The sequence below is a fragment of the Drosophila bipectinata genome, chromosome XR (assembly GCF_030179905.1).
Source record: "Drosophila bipectinata strain 14024-0381.07 chromosome XR, DbipHiC1v2, whole genome shotgun sequence".
NCBI lineage: Eukaryota > Metazoa > Arthropoda > Insecta > Diptera > Drosophilidae > Drosophila > Drosophila bipectinata.
In genome coordinates, this window is record NC_091735.1 from 20,305,998 (window position 1) to 20,322,619 (window position 16,622).

General features: G+C 36.3%; 3 protein-coding genes across 5 annotated transcripts in view; all 3 read left to right on the top strand.

The window, feature by feature from the left end:
• The window catches only part of LOC122321897 (angiopoietin-related protein 3-like), a 91,888-nt gene extending 86,270 nt beyond the window's left edge, over positions 1 to 5,618 (top strand). Inside the window, exon 4 of the mRNA XM_043212951.2 lies at positions 5,573 to 5,618. Within this exon, the coding sequence (XP_043068886.1) occupies positions 5,573 to 5,618 (46 nt within the window). The remainder of the gene's footprint in view (positions 1 to 5,572) is intronic.
• Positions 5,619 to 8,582: 2,964 nt separating this feature from the next.
• Positions 8,583 to 9,428, top strand: LOC122321911 (uncharacterized). 3 transcript variants are annotated; one of them, XM_043212980.2, is made up of 2 exons: positions 8,583 to 8,727; positions 8,785 to 9,427. In XM_043212980.2, the coding sequence occupies exon 2, from the start codon at positions 8,794 to 8,796 to the stop codon at positions 9,310 to 9,312; it is 519 nt and encodes a 172-aa protein (XP_043068915.1). In that variant the 5' UTR covers positions 8,583 to 8,727; positions 8,785 to 8,793; the 3' UTR covers positions 9,313 to 9,427. The 3 variants fall into 3 exon arrangements, with proteins under 3 accessions (XP_043068915.1, XP_043068916.1, XP_070132538.1); XM_043212981.2 differs by having other exon boundaries at positions 8,598 to 8,727; positions 8,775 to 9,428; XM_070276437.1 differs by having other exon boundaries at positions 8,600 to 8,731; positions 8,785 to 9,428.
• Positions 9,429 to 14,550: 5,122 nt separating this feature from the next.
• LOC108132471 (fibrinogen alpha chain-like) lies at positions 14,551 to 15,934 on the top strand. The gene is made up of 3 exons (XM_017251905.2): positions 14,551 to 15,201; positions 15,262 to 15,745; positions 15,841 to 15,934. The coding sequence occupies exons 1-3, from the start codon at positions 14,607 to 14,609 to the stop codon at positions 15,890 to 15,892; spliced, it is 1,131 nt and encodes a 376-aa protein (XP_017107394.2). The 5' UTR covers positions 14,551 to 14,606; the 3' UTR covers positions 15,893 to 15,934.
• The last annotated feature ends 688 nt before the right edge of the window (positions 15,935 to 16,622 follow it).

Consider the following 16,622-nt stretch of genomic DNA (forward strand, 5'->3'; position numbering starts at 1 on the left):
TTTTGGAGGTGTCTATGACGTTATTTAAAACAATTAAAAAGTTAAGGTATCACGATGCCAGGAGGATCACCCGCAATTGCTGAAAAAGCTTTCCAGCTTAGAGAAAAGTATTTCGGACTGGGAGAACAGGTATACGAAAGTGCAGGATAAATTAAATGTGTTGCAATTTAGTCATCTGAAGGTCGAAAACCTTAAAGATCTAGTGAACAAAAAAATGAAGAAATCCAGCTATTAAATAATAAAATAAGTGACCATCAGGAAAAAAGTGACCTTGCCATGTTGGCAGATCAAAAATATAATCGCAAAAATATTGTCAAATTGGAAGAAATTGAAAAGAAGAAATGGGGAGAAATGGGGATAGCTGGGGTTGCAATTTCGGATAATGAGGCAAAAAAAGGGGGTCAAATACCTGGAGAAGTGTCAAAAAATCAACTGGCTAATACTAACAATTAAATTAAGTCGGAAGCTGAAATTAATGGTAAGTTGAACGAACCGAATCATTTACAAAATTAAACATCGTATTTCCCAGCTCTTCCAGACCGTTGCCCATTAAAAATAACCGGTAGTGAATACTTTATTGGACTTGAAAGATTGCACCTCCTAACGAATAGAAATCCTTATGAGATGAAAATAATTTCCAATAAAACGATTGAAAGCTGCGCCAACCTTGTTATTGGAAACAGGAGTAAAGGATATATGGTGAAGAGTATTGGCAAATGTACTGGAAAAACAATTCGGAGCCTTAGTCAGGGCACCAAGTTTTCCACCTAAGATCGAGACGAGGACGGAAATCCCAATCATAATTGGGCAAAGGAATTAGGCTTGGGCTGGTGGTTCGATTCTAGGTGAGTATTCCGATTTTACTTTAAATTTTGTTTTATCTTCAACAATTTCTTCAATTTTTTTAATTTTATTTTTTTATAGAGATGATTACACCTACGATGGTGGTGATATAGGGATTATTATCCGAAGAGCTGACTGAAGGAAAAAGCAACCTTCTTGGACTTGAAAAATGAAAAATTACAAGAAAATATATCGAATATAAATATTAATTTAAATGTAATTATTTTATAATTTAATTTTTAGATGTACTTTTATTAATTTTTAATTATTTGATTCTCTGAAGAAGTCCATTTAACTAACATCACCTTTCAAGAAACATAATTTTTAAAACATTTTAGCTTATTGGAAAAATTATGAAAGAATCTATACTTTATTTTCCATTTAGCAGTTAGCTTCTTTTTTGAAATTTTTTTTTTTTAAATATTCCCAGGACTTGAAATGCATTCGCCAAGCACTTCAACTTATCGAATAAATCAAAAGTCAAAACTATTACACATTTTGCGTTTCGATTCCCAGACAATGTGTGGCACCTCTCAGCCCGCAGGGCCCCAAGCCCCCTAGCCCAGCACCAACCTCCTACTCAGGCAACCCCTGACCCCTCTTGGTCCGCCACTAACCCCTGATTATGTCTTGGCTTTAATTGCTTCCAATGGGCGCCTGCAGTTGCTGCCGCAGTTGCAATTGCTTGGCCACAGTTGGGTGTTGCATTTGGACACACTACTCGAAAATACACTGCAAAAAAATATCTCAAAAATAGAGATATTAAATAATACAAAATTCAAACATAAGTTTCAAAAAGCACTTTATGATTGTTCTAAATATTAAGCTGAAAATTGTGATTTTCATCAGAAAATTGAATACATTTTTTTCAGTGTAGAGTGTGCACTGTGTCGCAGTCTGAAGTTGTCTAACATTTGACAGTTGTATGAGATTTATGACGCCGCGCACTCGATCATATTTGACTTAATTGACAGCGGCAGCCACGACAAACTGCCATCGGCATCTGTCGGACGTCGCTGTCTCGGTCGCAGCTTCAGTCGACGTCGCAGTCGCAGCAGCCAGTGAGAAATCAAAACTAAAGCCTTATTTGTTTTTCATTGCTCTAATTTAAGCTCATAACTAGTAATTGTAGACCCAAAAAAAATTTATATTTTTCCACAAAAAAGTGTTTAGAAGCCGGCGGTTCATTTCGTTTTTTTATTGCCCTGTACTTAGAGGGGTATATATGACTGCAAGGAACTGTACATTTTAATTCAAAATCCATTACTTGTTAGATCATAACTTTTAGAACTTTTATCTTTAAAACCCTTAATATTGTAACCAAAATAAAATTATTTTTTCAAAAAGTAGTTGACCCGCACTCAGAGGGGTACGTAAGGTAGTAAGGTACTATAAGTTTCAGATTCAAGCCCAAATATTTTTTAAAGGAAATGTTAAGTACATTGATTCGTAATTCGTAATCGAAACAAAAATAGTGCAACTTTTTCGACAAAGGGATATTTAGAACCCTGAAATTTAATATGAATTTATTTTTGATGAACTGTAGTTAGAGGGTTATGTGAAACTCTAAGAAACTTTGATTAAAATAAAAATCAACTAGTTTTAAAACAAAAGCCCTCTTAACTCTAAATTAAAACCCACAACAAAAATATTTAATTTTGTTCTGCAAAAAAGTGTTCAGAATCGTGAAGCTTTCTTCGATTCCTCATCCGATACTCAAGCGGAGTACCTAAAACGATTTTTGTCCGATTCTCAAGCGGAGTAGCTTTTACACCTTCTGTATCGATTCCCCACTATTCTGCATTTTAATTCTGAGACTAAATATTTGTTGGATGTTTTGTCAATTTTTCGTAGGTGGATCCTTTGAAAATGGTGCTTTCCCCTGTAGACTCCACAGTGATGGTTATATATTCCCCAATTCTTATCCCATTCTCAAGCGGAGTAGCTTAAACACCTTCTGGATCGATTTCCCACCATTCTGCTTTTAAATCCTGAGACTAAATATTTGTTAATGTTTTTTTCCATTTTTCGTAGTGGGATCCCTTGAAAATAGTGCTTTCCCCTATAGACTCCACAATGATGGTTATATCTTCCCCAATTCTTATCCCATTCTCAAGCGGAGTAGCTTTTACACCTTCTGGATCGATTTCCCACCATTCTGCTTTTAAATCCTGAGACTAAATATTTGTTAGATGTTTTGTCCATTTTTCGTAGTGGAATCCCCTGAAAACGGTGCTTTCCCCTATAGAGTAGCTTATACACCTTCTGGATCGATTCCCCACCATTCTGTTTTAAAATCCTAAGACAAAATATTTGTTAGATGTTTTGTCCATTTTTCGTAGTGGGATCCCTTGAAAATGGTGCTTTCCCCTATAGACTCCACAATGATGGTTATATCTTCGCCAATTCTTATCCCATTCTCAAGCGGACTAGCTTATACACCTTTTGGATCGATTTCCCACCATTCTACTTTACAATCCTGAGACTAAATATTTGTTAGACTTTTTGCCCATTTTTCGTAGTGGGATCCCTTGAAAATGGTGCTTTCCCCTATAGACTCCACATTGATGGTTATATCTTCCCCAATTCTTATCCCATTCTCAAGCGGACTAGCTTTTACACCTTCTGGATCGATTCCCCACCATTCTGCTTTAAAACCCCGAGACAAAATATTTGTTAGATGTTTTGTCCATTTTTCGTAGTGGGATCCCTTGAAAATGGTGCTTTCCCCTATAGACTCCACAATGATGGTTATATCTTCGCCAATTCTTATCCCATTCTCAAGCGGACTAGCTTTTACACCTTCTGGATCGATTCCCCACCATTCTGCTTTAAAACCCCGAGACAAAATATTTGTTAGATGTTTTTTCCATTTTTCGTAGTGGGATCCCTTGAAAACGGTGCTTTTCCCTATTGACTCCACAGTGATGGTTATATCTTTCCCAATTCTTATCCCATTCTCAAGCGGAGTAGCTTATACACCTTCTGGATCGATTGCCCACCATTCTGTTTTAAAATCCTGAGACAAAATATTTTTTAGATTTTTTGTCCATTTTTGTGATGGGATCCCTTGAAAATGGGTTTTTCCCCTATATGGTCCACAGTGATGGCTATATCTTCCTTAATTCTTATCCGATTCCCAAGCGGAGTACCTTAAATGATTTCTAGATCGATTCTCCACCATTCTACATCAAAATCCCGAGACAAAATATTTTTTAGATTTTTTGTCCATTTTTTTGATGGGATCCCTTGAAAATGGGGTTTTCCCCTATGTGGCTCACAGTGATGGCTATATCTTCCTCAATTCCCATCCGATTCTCAAGCGGAGTACCTTAAACGATTTCTAGATCGATTCTCCATCATTCTGCATCAAAATCCTGAGACTAAATATTTTTAAGATTTTTCGTCCATTTTTGTGATGGGATCCCTTGAAAATGGGGTTTTCCCCTATATGGCTCACAGTGATGGCTATATCTTCCTCAATTCCCATCCGATTTTCAAGCGGAGTACCTTAAACGATTTCTAGATCGATTCTCCATCATTCTGCATCAAAATCCTGAGACAAAATATTTTTTAGATATTTTGTCCATTTTTGTGATGGGATCCCTTGAAAATGGGGTTTTCCCCTATATGGTCCACAGTGATGGCTATAACTTCCCCAATTCTTATCCGATTCTTAAGCGGAGTACCTTAAACGATTTCTAGATCGATTCTCCATCATTCTGCATCAAAATCCTGAGACAAAATATTTTTTAGATTTTTTGTCCATTTTTGTGATGGGATCCCTTGAAAATTGTGTTTTCCCCTATATGGCTCACAGTGATGGCTATGTCTTCCTCAATTCCCATCCGATTCTCAAGCGGACTAGCTTATACACCTTTTGGATCGATTTCCCACCATTCTACTTTAAAATCCTGAGACTAAATATTTGTTAGACTTTTTGCCCATTTTTCGTTGTGGGATCCCTTGAAAATGGTGCTTTCCCCTATAGACTCCACAATGATGGTTATATCTTCGCCAATTCTTATCCCATTCTCAAGCGGAGTAGCTTATACACCTTTTGGATCCATTGCCCACTATTCTGCTTTAAAATCCTGAGACTAAATATTTGTTAGATGTTTTGTCCATTTTTCGTAGTGGGATCCCTTGAAAATGGTGCTTTCCCCTATAGACTCCACAATGATGGTTATATCTTTCCCAATTCTTATCCCATTCTCAAGTAGAGTAGCTTTAACACCTTCTGGATCGATTCCCCACCATTCTGCCTAAAATCCCGAGACTAAATATCTGTTAGACTTTTTGTCCATTTTTCGTAGTGGGATCCTTTGAAAATGGTGCTTTTCCCTATAGACGCCTTTTAACTGCAAGGGTTTATTAAGTTTAACTCCGCCCGAAGTTAGCTTTCCCTTCTTGTTTCCAGTATATTTTAAAATAAAATATATTTTTTCATTTTTATTTTATTCTCTCACTTTGTTATGTTTCTTTAAGGTTTTTTTTTACATTTAAGAGGAAAATATACTTATATTATTATGGAAAATGTATCTTTTTAAAATATATTTATTTGTGATAATGGAAACTTTTTCTTTTAATTAACGAAAATTATAGTTAATTATTAAATTTATACATTTATATTAAATACATATGTATGTATATACACACATAAATTAATAATAACACTAGATATTCGATGTATTCTTTTATAATTTTTCCTTTTTCTAAATCCTCTTAGAATCGCCGTGTTCTTTTTTAATCCTTTCTTCGGATTATCATACTAAACGCAGTGTAGTACTTATTACCTCTATAAAATGAAAACAAATACAAAAAAAAGGTTTTTTTGATATTAGTCAAAGTAGTTAAAAGTTTCTTTTTGGAGTATAAGAAAATGTAAAGCGAAAACAGAATACATACCGAGTTTCGATCCACCAGCCATAGCTCCTTTCCTTTGCCAAATTACGATCGGGATATCCATCCTCATCTCGATCCCAGGTGGAAAACTTGGCTTGCCTAAGGTTCGGCAATATGTCTCCAGTACACCCTTTGGTATCTTTCACCATGTAGCCTTCGCTTCGATTCCCAACGACAAAGTTGTCGCATTTGTAAGGTTTTATTTTCAACTCATGAGAGTTTCTAGATGTCAGGAGGTGCAATCGTTCGAGTCCAACAAAGTATTTATCGTCCCACTGCGTCCCGACATCTCCGAATCCTCTTTCAAATTCCTCATACGTGCGATTGAAATAATTTGTTTTACCACAATGGTTATAAACAATCATCCAACCAGAACCAATCTTCTCATCTGAGAAACAGACCACTTTAAAAGGATCTGAACCAGGAATTTGGATTTCTTGGAGGATCCTCGTTTCATTTTGGCTTTGCGGACACCGATCTGGAATAGCTAATGAATTCGATGTTTTATTTTTCACATTCTTGGGTTCTGCAAACTTACCTTTGGAGGGTGGAGGTTGTTGCTGGACTGTCCTGGTTGGTGATGGACTGGCTGCTCCATTATCCGAATTTTTATTCTTTACTATTTCGCCCAATTTGGCAATGTCGTCGCGAAGTATTTTTGTAGCAAGTTCATTTGTTTTATTTAATTCACTAATTGTATCTTTTAGTAATTTGATTTCCACATTTTTTGAATCAATTTGAGATTGTAGATTTTCGATTTCAATCACTCTATTTTGCAAGTCCGATTTATCCTTTTGCAAGTCCGATATAAGTTCCAGTTCTCTTCTCTGCAATTCCGAATGGCTTTCCTGCAAATCTGAATACTTTTTCTGCAAATCGGAGTAGTTTCTCAGGGACTTCAGACCCTTTTGCTGCAAGTCCGTATACTTTTTCTGCAACTCTGAGTTTTCCTTTTGGAACTGGGATTCTTTGGCCTGAATCTTCTCAAAGTACCTCAGGAGGGGCTTCACGATCGGATGACAGACCGCCGCGCAGTCGTCCTCCTGCTCTTCAGTGAGATAACAAGACTGTGAAATAGAATTTAAATTAATTTTCAAAATAAAAACACTCGAAGCGGGTATTACTTCCTCCGATCCCAGGGCGACGGTAATAAAACAAATCGCAGACAAGAGCACCACAGGCTGGACCATTTTCGTACTTTTAAGTTTAAGTTTAGTTTAAGTCTTTTAGGTTTCCTCTTGAATAGCCACCGGAATAATTTCGACTGATGCTGCGAGACTCTCGGCTCCGGCTTTTTAAATCCTCCTAGAGCTTGAGCTTGCCGATAAGAAGATCAGTCTTCATGCAGGTGCTTTCTTCGGAATTGGGGCGCTGAGTCCAAAAAAACCCACAGACAGAAGGTATACGGATGTGATGTCAAAGGTTGTGGGAGATTAGTGCAAGCTGATTAGCAGCAGGAACTTGTTTAGCAAGTACTTTTATATAGATTTCCATGACGTCATAGTCACCTTATCTCTGACAATTAAAAGTCTAGCTTAACTTATATGGAATGTGTGATTATTAATTAAATAAATAAATAGGCGATATACAATTGTAAAATATAATATTAAAACAAGAAAGGAAAGCTAGCTTCGGGCGGAGAAGAAGTTGATAAACCCTTGCAGCTAAAACCGGATATATATCGCAAACATCGGATATAGTTGGCCGATCCTTATGAGAATATGATAATATAACCCAATTTATTATAATAAAAAATCTAAAAAAAAACGTCCCAAACTTCTATCTTCAAAAATACCAAAGTTGGTATTTCCACCAAAAACCATTTCCGATCGTTCCGAGATATATGGCAGCTATAAGATATAGTCAGCCGATCGTTATAAAATTTGGTAGGTTGGATCAACTGACCAAAAATAGAATCTGTACTAAGTTCCAGCTTTCTATTTTCAAAAACACGAATGTTGGGTCATTTCCGATCGTTCAGTTATATGGCAGCTATAGGATATAGTGGACCGATCCCGGCCGTTCCGACCTATATATTGCGTGCAAAGGAAAGTATAAAAATGAATTTATCGTTTTACCTATACCAGTTACAGGTTATGCCTATAACCAGTTCTGGCTGAGGCTTTATAAAGAGGGCAAGTTGTTTGGAAAATTAAATTTTCTTTTAATTTTCTTTTAATTCTTTCTTTTAATTAGCCAAAGATCTCGCACAGTCATTCCGGTTTTCGAAGCCCGAATTGGGTCGACGATACCCATCGGTATCCGAAGCTCTGGTCACGAGCCCCGTCGAAGTTTTGCTTTTTTCTCAGATAGGGCTCCTGGCGCATCAAGTAGCGGAAGTTCTGCGGCGGCTCTTGTGGATAGATCCGCACCAGATCCATGTTGTCATTGTCATATTACATTATTTTAAATATTAAAGTTGCGGTACCCCTTCGTATGCATGGTGGGATTCGGATTACCAACCGGTCCCATCGGAGAGGCATTACGCCGAGGACTGGGACTTTTCTATTCCAGATTTTGCGGCGGCGGTTGTAGGGTTCCTGAAGGACGAATATCCTGCCCACCACCGTTACCGCCATTCCAATTGCGAGGCCTACCATTCCAGTCGCTGTAGTTCTCGGTAAAGGTGCGTCTGATGAAGGGTTCCATTCCCACACTTTCACGAAAATTGGCTGAAAGTCCTCCGGCTTGCGGTAATCTCCACCCAAATCGAATCCGATCAGAACCAGGTAGCCCATCAAAAAAGACTGTTTTCATTAAAAATTGTAACTTCTTTTATAAAAATTAGCAGAATATTTATCGACCTTAAATTCCTAACAATAGTAGTAGGCGATGAAAAGAATTTAAAACTAATCGCCCCAAACACAACTCCATTTCTAAAAGGAGCTCCTACTGCTCAGTTGTGCTCTAAATTTTAGTTAGCTCTTAAAAATATCTAACACATACAATTTTACAAATAACTTAAGATTCTACCGAGAAGTAAGTAAGTTAATATAACCAAAAAATAATAATAATAATACATGTAGTTATTTGTAGTTGGACAGCATGGATGAAGTCTACATTATTGCATGGATGATTTCCCTTTTTTGCCATAAGAACAATCTCTTCTACAATCCCATCGAAGGCACCATGGAGTCGATTGTGTTCATATTCCTCACCGTGCTGGCTTTGAATAAAATCCTTAGCCAAGATGTGGATTACACTGTTTGGGAGAAGATTGCGCAAGTCCTGATCCTCTGCATAGTGGTCCAAGTCCTTTTGGTCGTAGCCTGGTTTCCCCTCAGCGTAACTGTTCACTACCTCGTTAAAATGGGATGTCTTTATTGGCCCTGGGGACGAGGCTGGGTGTTCAAGCGAGTCAAGGATAATGCAGCGTCCCTTATCCTAGTGGCCTTGGAGTTGGTTGCTCTCTTCAGGGTCTTCGATATCGACGACATGCACCGACTTTTTGGTTCAAAGGAGGACCTAATCTCAAGGAGTGCCATTGCGATAGTGGAAAAACAGAAGGAAAGGGTTTTGAAGCGGCTAAAGCGAAATTCGCGCAACGGGAGGAGCTCCACCTGATCCAAGGAAAAGGATAACCACATACTTGGAGAAATGGAGTCACGTTAGGACTAGTTTACCAGAAACCACTCTGTAAAAGCTTTTGAAATAAAAATACATCCGACATATGTACAACTAATATATCCAAAAACGTCACCTTTTGGTTTCAATCTTTTAACATCAAAAGGAGGCAATTCTCCTGGAAGGAGCTAACACACCCATATTTCTTTTGCATGCAGTATATGTCGGTACGACCGGGATTGGCCGACTATATCCTATAGCAGCCATATAACTGATTGATCGGAAAGGACCCAAATTTAGTTTTTTTGAAGACAGAAAGTTGAAACTTCGTACAGATTTATCATTGTTGATCCTACCTACTAAATTTCATAACGATCGGCCGACTATATCTTATAGCTGCAGACTATATAATCATGGAGACTCCTACAATGCCCACGCAGTTCAAGTTTGTTCCAAAATTTTTCCATGCCCACTCCCGGAAAAGTATGCAACAAAAATATGTTTCCGAGAATCCATACCGTTAAAGTTTGAATTAAAAATGTATGTTAAATTGTGGGTGGAAGAGATGAGTACCGGGTATAATATAGTCGGGGAAACTCGACCATAGCCGACCTTTCTTGTTTTAATTTAAATATTTGAAAAAGTTTAAATTACATTTTATTAATATTTATAATAATATTATTTTATATTAATTATTTTAACATTTTCCATAGTTTTTCTTTTTGATTTTTTCTCTTAAATATTTGTTTTCTTATATACCGGGCCTATATACATAGATCAATATATATTATTTTTGATAGGTATTACTCATTCCTCACATAAGTAGATCTGATTTTTATCTCCTTGCCTTGCGCATCATAGAAATCAATTACAAAGAAATCTGATTTCTTCGAGTTGTGTCTTTCTTTTCTCTTATTTTTGTTTTTGGGTCCACCGCGTCCTCCACCCCTGCACGTGACAACTGTAAATGGGCGTCGAAAGTAATGGGGGGTGGGGCTGTTAGTGGGGGCATGGGTGTCAGGGTTACTGCACTTTTCCTAAGTGCGTCCGAGACGAGCAATAAAAATAATAAGAACGAGTCGAAAGAGTGCCAGATTGCTGGGAATGGCAGTGGTGGTAGGGTATGGTAGAGGGGATCAGTGCTGGCCAGCTTCTTAGCCAGGTTGCTTCCTCTGTTCTTATTTTTTATCAGAAAATGATGGAAAATATAATATTATTCTATGAAACTTTATATTGAGCGTTCTATATTCTATATTCTTTAGTTTTTTTTACATTTTATTTATTTGATTTTATTTTTTTAGAGTGTAGAGTTGTTGGTTTCAGTGTACATGCCTCTCGCCCACCATAAATTGGACACATTGTTGATAAAAAGCAACTTTATATGTTTTATATGGAGCTCTCTGGGTGGCGTGGTGTGTCTGAGTGTGTGTGCCAGACATCGTCATTATCGTTATCATCATGATTGTCATTGTCATGATGATTGACGTGATTGGTGCAGCAGCTTCCATCAATGGCTTTCATCATCCAACATTGTTATCAGCGAAAATAAGAGAAAAGGACAACACCACAAGCACTTGTCATGCCACACCACCCTCACACTGCCCTATAACCCTACCATCCCACCACCGTAACACCCTCCAGCCCCCCTTTGGTTATCCCTGCTTTTAACTGGGCTATGAAATTACGCTGCAAAAATAGCAAAATAAAACCCGAAAGGAGAGAGGAATAAATGCTGATAATGTTGAATGTGCCGCATAAATGGCGCTCAAATGACACCCACAGATACAGAGCCACAGGCGAATACTGGGCCATATAGCTAAGAGCTATAGCCGCACTTAGATCCAGATACCAACCAACAAAAAATAGACCTCAAGTCAACTTTTAATGAACTGAAAACCAAAAAAAAATATTCTGAAGACAAAAAATAGCTGAAATGGCACAAAATCCGAAGCCTGGCCCATCGAGGAATTTCATTTTCATCCACAAAGAACCAAAAGTAATGAAGAATTAAGAATGCATAGTGTTTGGAGTTTTAGCCTTTGAGTTTGCAAATCTTGGAAATTAATTAGAACCAAGAGTTCTCCTTCTAAGCTTTGGAGGAGGAGGAGTTCAACTCCATTCTGACACATGCTTCCTTTAACAAAAGACTGTGTCTATAATTCCATGAGTAATTCCTACACTTTATTATCCTAAAATATATCCAACTCTCAATTAAAGGTGTGTAAAAGTATTTAATGCGTTATCACAATAAGATTTGTTACAAAACAAGATTAATTCAAAAACCAAAAAATTGAAATAAAAAATTTAAGAACAAATTATAGTTGATCTTTGAGTCTGACTTTCGCTCCCTATTAGTTGTCCTAAAATTCTTCCCAAAAATTAAAGAAAATATTGAATTTAAAAGAATAACAATTATATAATACAAAAATCTGTAAAGATTACAGTTTAAACCTAAACATATGCTAAGTTAAGCTTAAATTTCTGTAAAAAAAACCGACCACTTTCACGAATATTTTTTTCAATATACCAATAGCGTAACTCAATCAATAGAATTTCAATTTAATAGCCCAACATTTGAAAACTATTGTGTAAAACTATTGTAAAACTATTGTAAAACTAAGAAACTATCATTTGAATAGAGAATTATTGAAAATTTATGGAGTTATTGGGAATCTTCAGGGGCGCCAGAAAAAAATAAACCGAAATGATGTAATGATTATAATCATTTGATTTATTAAACTAACAAAGTTGCAATCAACTAATATTAAATACCAACAAGAATTAGTTTTAAATGAGTTTTTGAATGAACCTGTCTAAACTTAACATACAAATTATGATTTTAAGCCAAAACCTGTATAAGAATAATGATATTTTTAAATCAAAACCATAACACACCCATTCCATTCCATTCCAAGTTTTTTTTTTCGATTTGCTGTGTATTTTACTGCGTGATTTGGCTTCATAACATAAATGTTTATTTGCATATTCCACTGGCATTAAGCCCTTCATTTTTTGGCATTTATTTAATTGGCATATTTGTCACTCGGACAGACAGTCGTTGAATACAAATTGTTATGGCCGAATTTTTGTTACTTTATTAATATTTACATAAATCCCATTTGGCCACAATTTCCATGCGAAGGGATACTTGCTTTCTTCTTTATTTTCTTTCTGCTTAAATTTTACTTTTTTTTATCATTTATTTTTTTGTTTGTTATTTTGTTGTTTGAATTGCATTTATTTTTGTTTTTATTTTGTGTGCAGTTTGCTTCCTTCTGTTTCTGTCTGCAGGCGTTTTGTCGGTTGATAGATTGCAGCTGGTCGAGGATATCTGGTTGCCCCAACTGTTTTCATACCCTGGACAAATTTTTTTCAGGCTTTATGGGGTATGATGGAGTCAGATGTCATCTAACAATATTCCTTAAACATTTTTTAATCATCATCTTGATTTTAATGGCAAACTTCAAGTGGGTACTTTATTTTCTTACATCATTTCAATGAGCTAAACATGACTAACATGACATGACTTAAAAACATGACTATTATAACCTTATTAATAATGTTTAAGGCATATATTTTAATTTTTTTTAACAAAAAAATGTAAAATAATATTAAATGTACTATATGACACCTGTTACTTATCAAGAAACTACGTGAAACTATGGTACCAGGTACTTAGGTACTTATCACGTTAAAGAAAAAAAAATACTCATATTCCAGGATCTCTTTTATAAAATTGTATATACATACATGTTTTTTCCTAATTTAGCTTATTATATACCATTTTATCCGGTATTTATTTTGTGAAGAGTATATCCGGTACTCAACATCCACATATTATGGACAAAGAATTAACATCTTCGGCTATCTTTCACAAGATACATATTTATATAACAGATACTAGATATACGAAATATATTTAATATAATAGATACTCAATATACTGAAATTTACTATATGATACCCGGTACTTGTTTCAACAAACTGCCTCCATCTTAAGCTTATCTAAAAAAATGTCAAAATTTTTCTGGACATTCCACAGTACTCCCCTAGTTCATACGCATACACTTTTTGCTTAAAAAAAATATCTGCTTCTTTCTCGCGCTGTTTTTTATGCGTTTCTGCCAATTTTTCATACATACTCGACATACACATGACTGTCTGCGTTGAGAAAATTGCCCAGCTAATGGCTATTAAGGCAGACTCTGAACTCCGAAACAGAAAACTGAGAATTGCGAATTGCAAACTGGCAAGCTGGCCAACTCGAATTGGGCCCAAAAACTGCACGCCCGAAATGCGTTCCCGAAATTGCATTTGTCGCTCGTTGAGTTTTTGTGCCATTTACAGCTTACATTTGGTGGGGGATTTTTTTCCCAAAACTAATTTATTACTGAGAGCTTGGAGGACTTCTATCCAAGACCATCCATCAAAGGTCCTGTCAAATTATTAATTATTGCTTATAGAATAAAAACTTGGTGATGGAAAGAACTCTTAACTTAAAGAACTTAAAAAATTGTTATGAAAAATGTATATTATTAGTTTTCTTGCTTTAATTTTTTTTCTAGTTCTGCTAGTTTTTTCTCTCTAATCCGCCATCAGGGTAGAAGTGTATATAAATACGTAATGCCATTCAAAGCTCCCAAGATTGATCACCATTAGAGGTCGCCCATGCCCCTTATTTTATTTTACCCTTGCAGAGGGTATTATTATTTTGGGAAATAATAATAAAGTGTATAAACTATATAACTATATAGTATGTATAACTATATTTCTTAATATTCAAAACCACTCTATTTTGCCGAAATACTCCAGATCCCGAACATAGTCCCCTTTTTATCGTTAAGTAGGGATGTAAGTACAATATACGACGCTTGCAGCAGAACCACAGACGTGGAGGAACATTTTTTGAAGCGCTTTCTCTACTTCTATTTTCATTAAATGTAAACTTAATCAATACATATGGCTGCAATATAATATAATATGGCTGCAACAATTTGAATGCATAAATATTAAAATAGGTTCTTGTTGCTTATCACCTTACAGTAATCTCTAATAACCTTTTACATCCCATCCCTCATAGCACTCTGTCTGAGAAATATTTTGACTCTTGAGTCGATTGTTCGAATTTTGTAGACTGCCCTTTCATGAAGACTAATCTTCTTATCAGAAACTCTCCAGCTCTAGCTCGTTCTTAAAATCAAGAATGATTCATAAAGTCGGGTCGTGAGTCTCGCAGCATCAGTTGAAAGTGGAACTTCAAGAAGAAATCTCCATCCAAACCCGAAAAATAGAAAATGATCCTACTGGTGATCTTCCTTTGTGGAAGTTTTTTGATTTCCCCTTCGCTGGGATCGGAAGATCTGGTATCGCAGTGCCAAAGTAATTACCTTGACTTGCTTAGAAAGCATTCGAGCTTGCAGGAAAAGAATCTGGAAAAATATGCCCAGATAATTCAGTGCCAGAGAGTTCACTCGGAAGTGCAAAACAAATATACGGAAGTGCTGCAGAAACTCAACGATTGTAATGTTAAATATGACAAGTTGCAACCAAAGCCTCTGGAAGTTGACACTCTTAGAGCTTTCATAACTCAACAAAAGGAGGAAATCGAACTTTTAAAATATCAGATTGGGGAACTAAAAGAAAAATGTGAGCTGGGAAAGTTAACAAGTCAATTTCGCGAAGATATTGCCAAGCTGGCAGAAATAGTAAAGAATGGAGAACCGCCCAGAAGTGAAGTTGCGAATAATGATAATCAGGAGAATATACAAGCAGCAGAAAATACAAACTCAAATAATAAAACGGAGACAGTTGAAGTAAAAACTGAAGAAATTCCAACAACTCAAGAGGATAATAGTCGTAATCAGACCAAGGTGATACCACAACCCAGTGGTAAGTGAACAGAACCTAAAAACTAAAATATCTTCAAAATAAAACATCCTATTATTCCAGATCGTTGCCCAGAAAGCCAAGACTATCGCGATATCCTTCAGGAAATCCAAATTCCAGGCACAAGTCCTTTTAAAGTGAACTGTTTCGCAGATGAGGATATTGGATCTGGATGGATGGTTGTTTACAATAAAGTTTCTTTTTCATTTGCATTTAGTCGTCCATATGAGGATTATGAAAGGGGATTCGGAGAGGTCTCAACGAAAGCGGATGATGAGTTCTTTATCGGACTCGAGAGACTACACCTTCTGACGAGTGAGAAGCCCTACGAGGCTAGTTTATACTACGATGAAGGGCTCACAAAGTGCGACCACTTTGTGGTGGGCAATCGAAGCGAGGGATATGTGCTGAGGAATATTGGATGGTATACCGGTGGATCTACGATGGGCCTTAGCCAGGGCACCAAATTTTCCACCTTCGATCGAGATGAGGACGGTCATGCTGATAACTTGGCAATGAAAAAAGGATATGGCTGGTGGTTTGATCAGTGAGTATTCTAATTTTGTATTACCATTTATTTTATCTACTACATACATATATACATTTATTATTCTATTAAAAAATTATATTTTCATTACATAGAAATTATACCCGCACTAAAAATTTAATATTGCTGATCCGAAGAACAGACTAAACAGCTTTCTGCGCAGACTTTGGAAAGGGAAAAATTATACGGAAACACATTGAAACCAAATATGCATGAAATTAGTTACTTTATTATCAAGATTTTGATAATGATTTAAAATTTTCATAACATTTTAAAATAAAACATAAGCCTAGTTCTAGAAAAAGAAACCTATATACTGCAAACAGGATGTGTTTTCTTGCTTGGGGTTTGTAAATATATTGTCTAAATTGTCTAATTATTTATTTTTAAAAGGTTAATGGAATACTTTTTAATGAATTTAAAAGAATTTTTGTTTTTGAGAAACAATTTTTTTTCAAAACTATATTATTTTACTGACTGTGGAACTATGACTAACTGACTGTTCTGTTCAGTTTCAGGCTTCCTTCAGAGGCTCCCATCAAAGATAAGAAGAATGACTTCAGTCTTTCTTTAGTCTTTCCTTCATTTTTCCTACGTTTGTTGCACTTTCAAAGCTCAAAGGCTGCGTTGCATTTTCAGGGGCAGCTTAGCAATTCGTCACAAGAGCGGCGGCGAAAAAAGGAGAGCTCTGGACAGTGGTTGGGGTGTTACTTACTGGCCAAAGCTATAACCTAGAGCTATAGCCACCTACCTCCCTCCAACCATTTCTGTTCACACTTCACTCCACGCAAGTAATTCATCAGACACGCATTCTCATTGTTTCCCTTTTGTCGATGTATGTAACTTCCCCTTTTCACCTTTCAGTGTATATTTTATT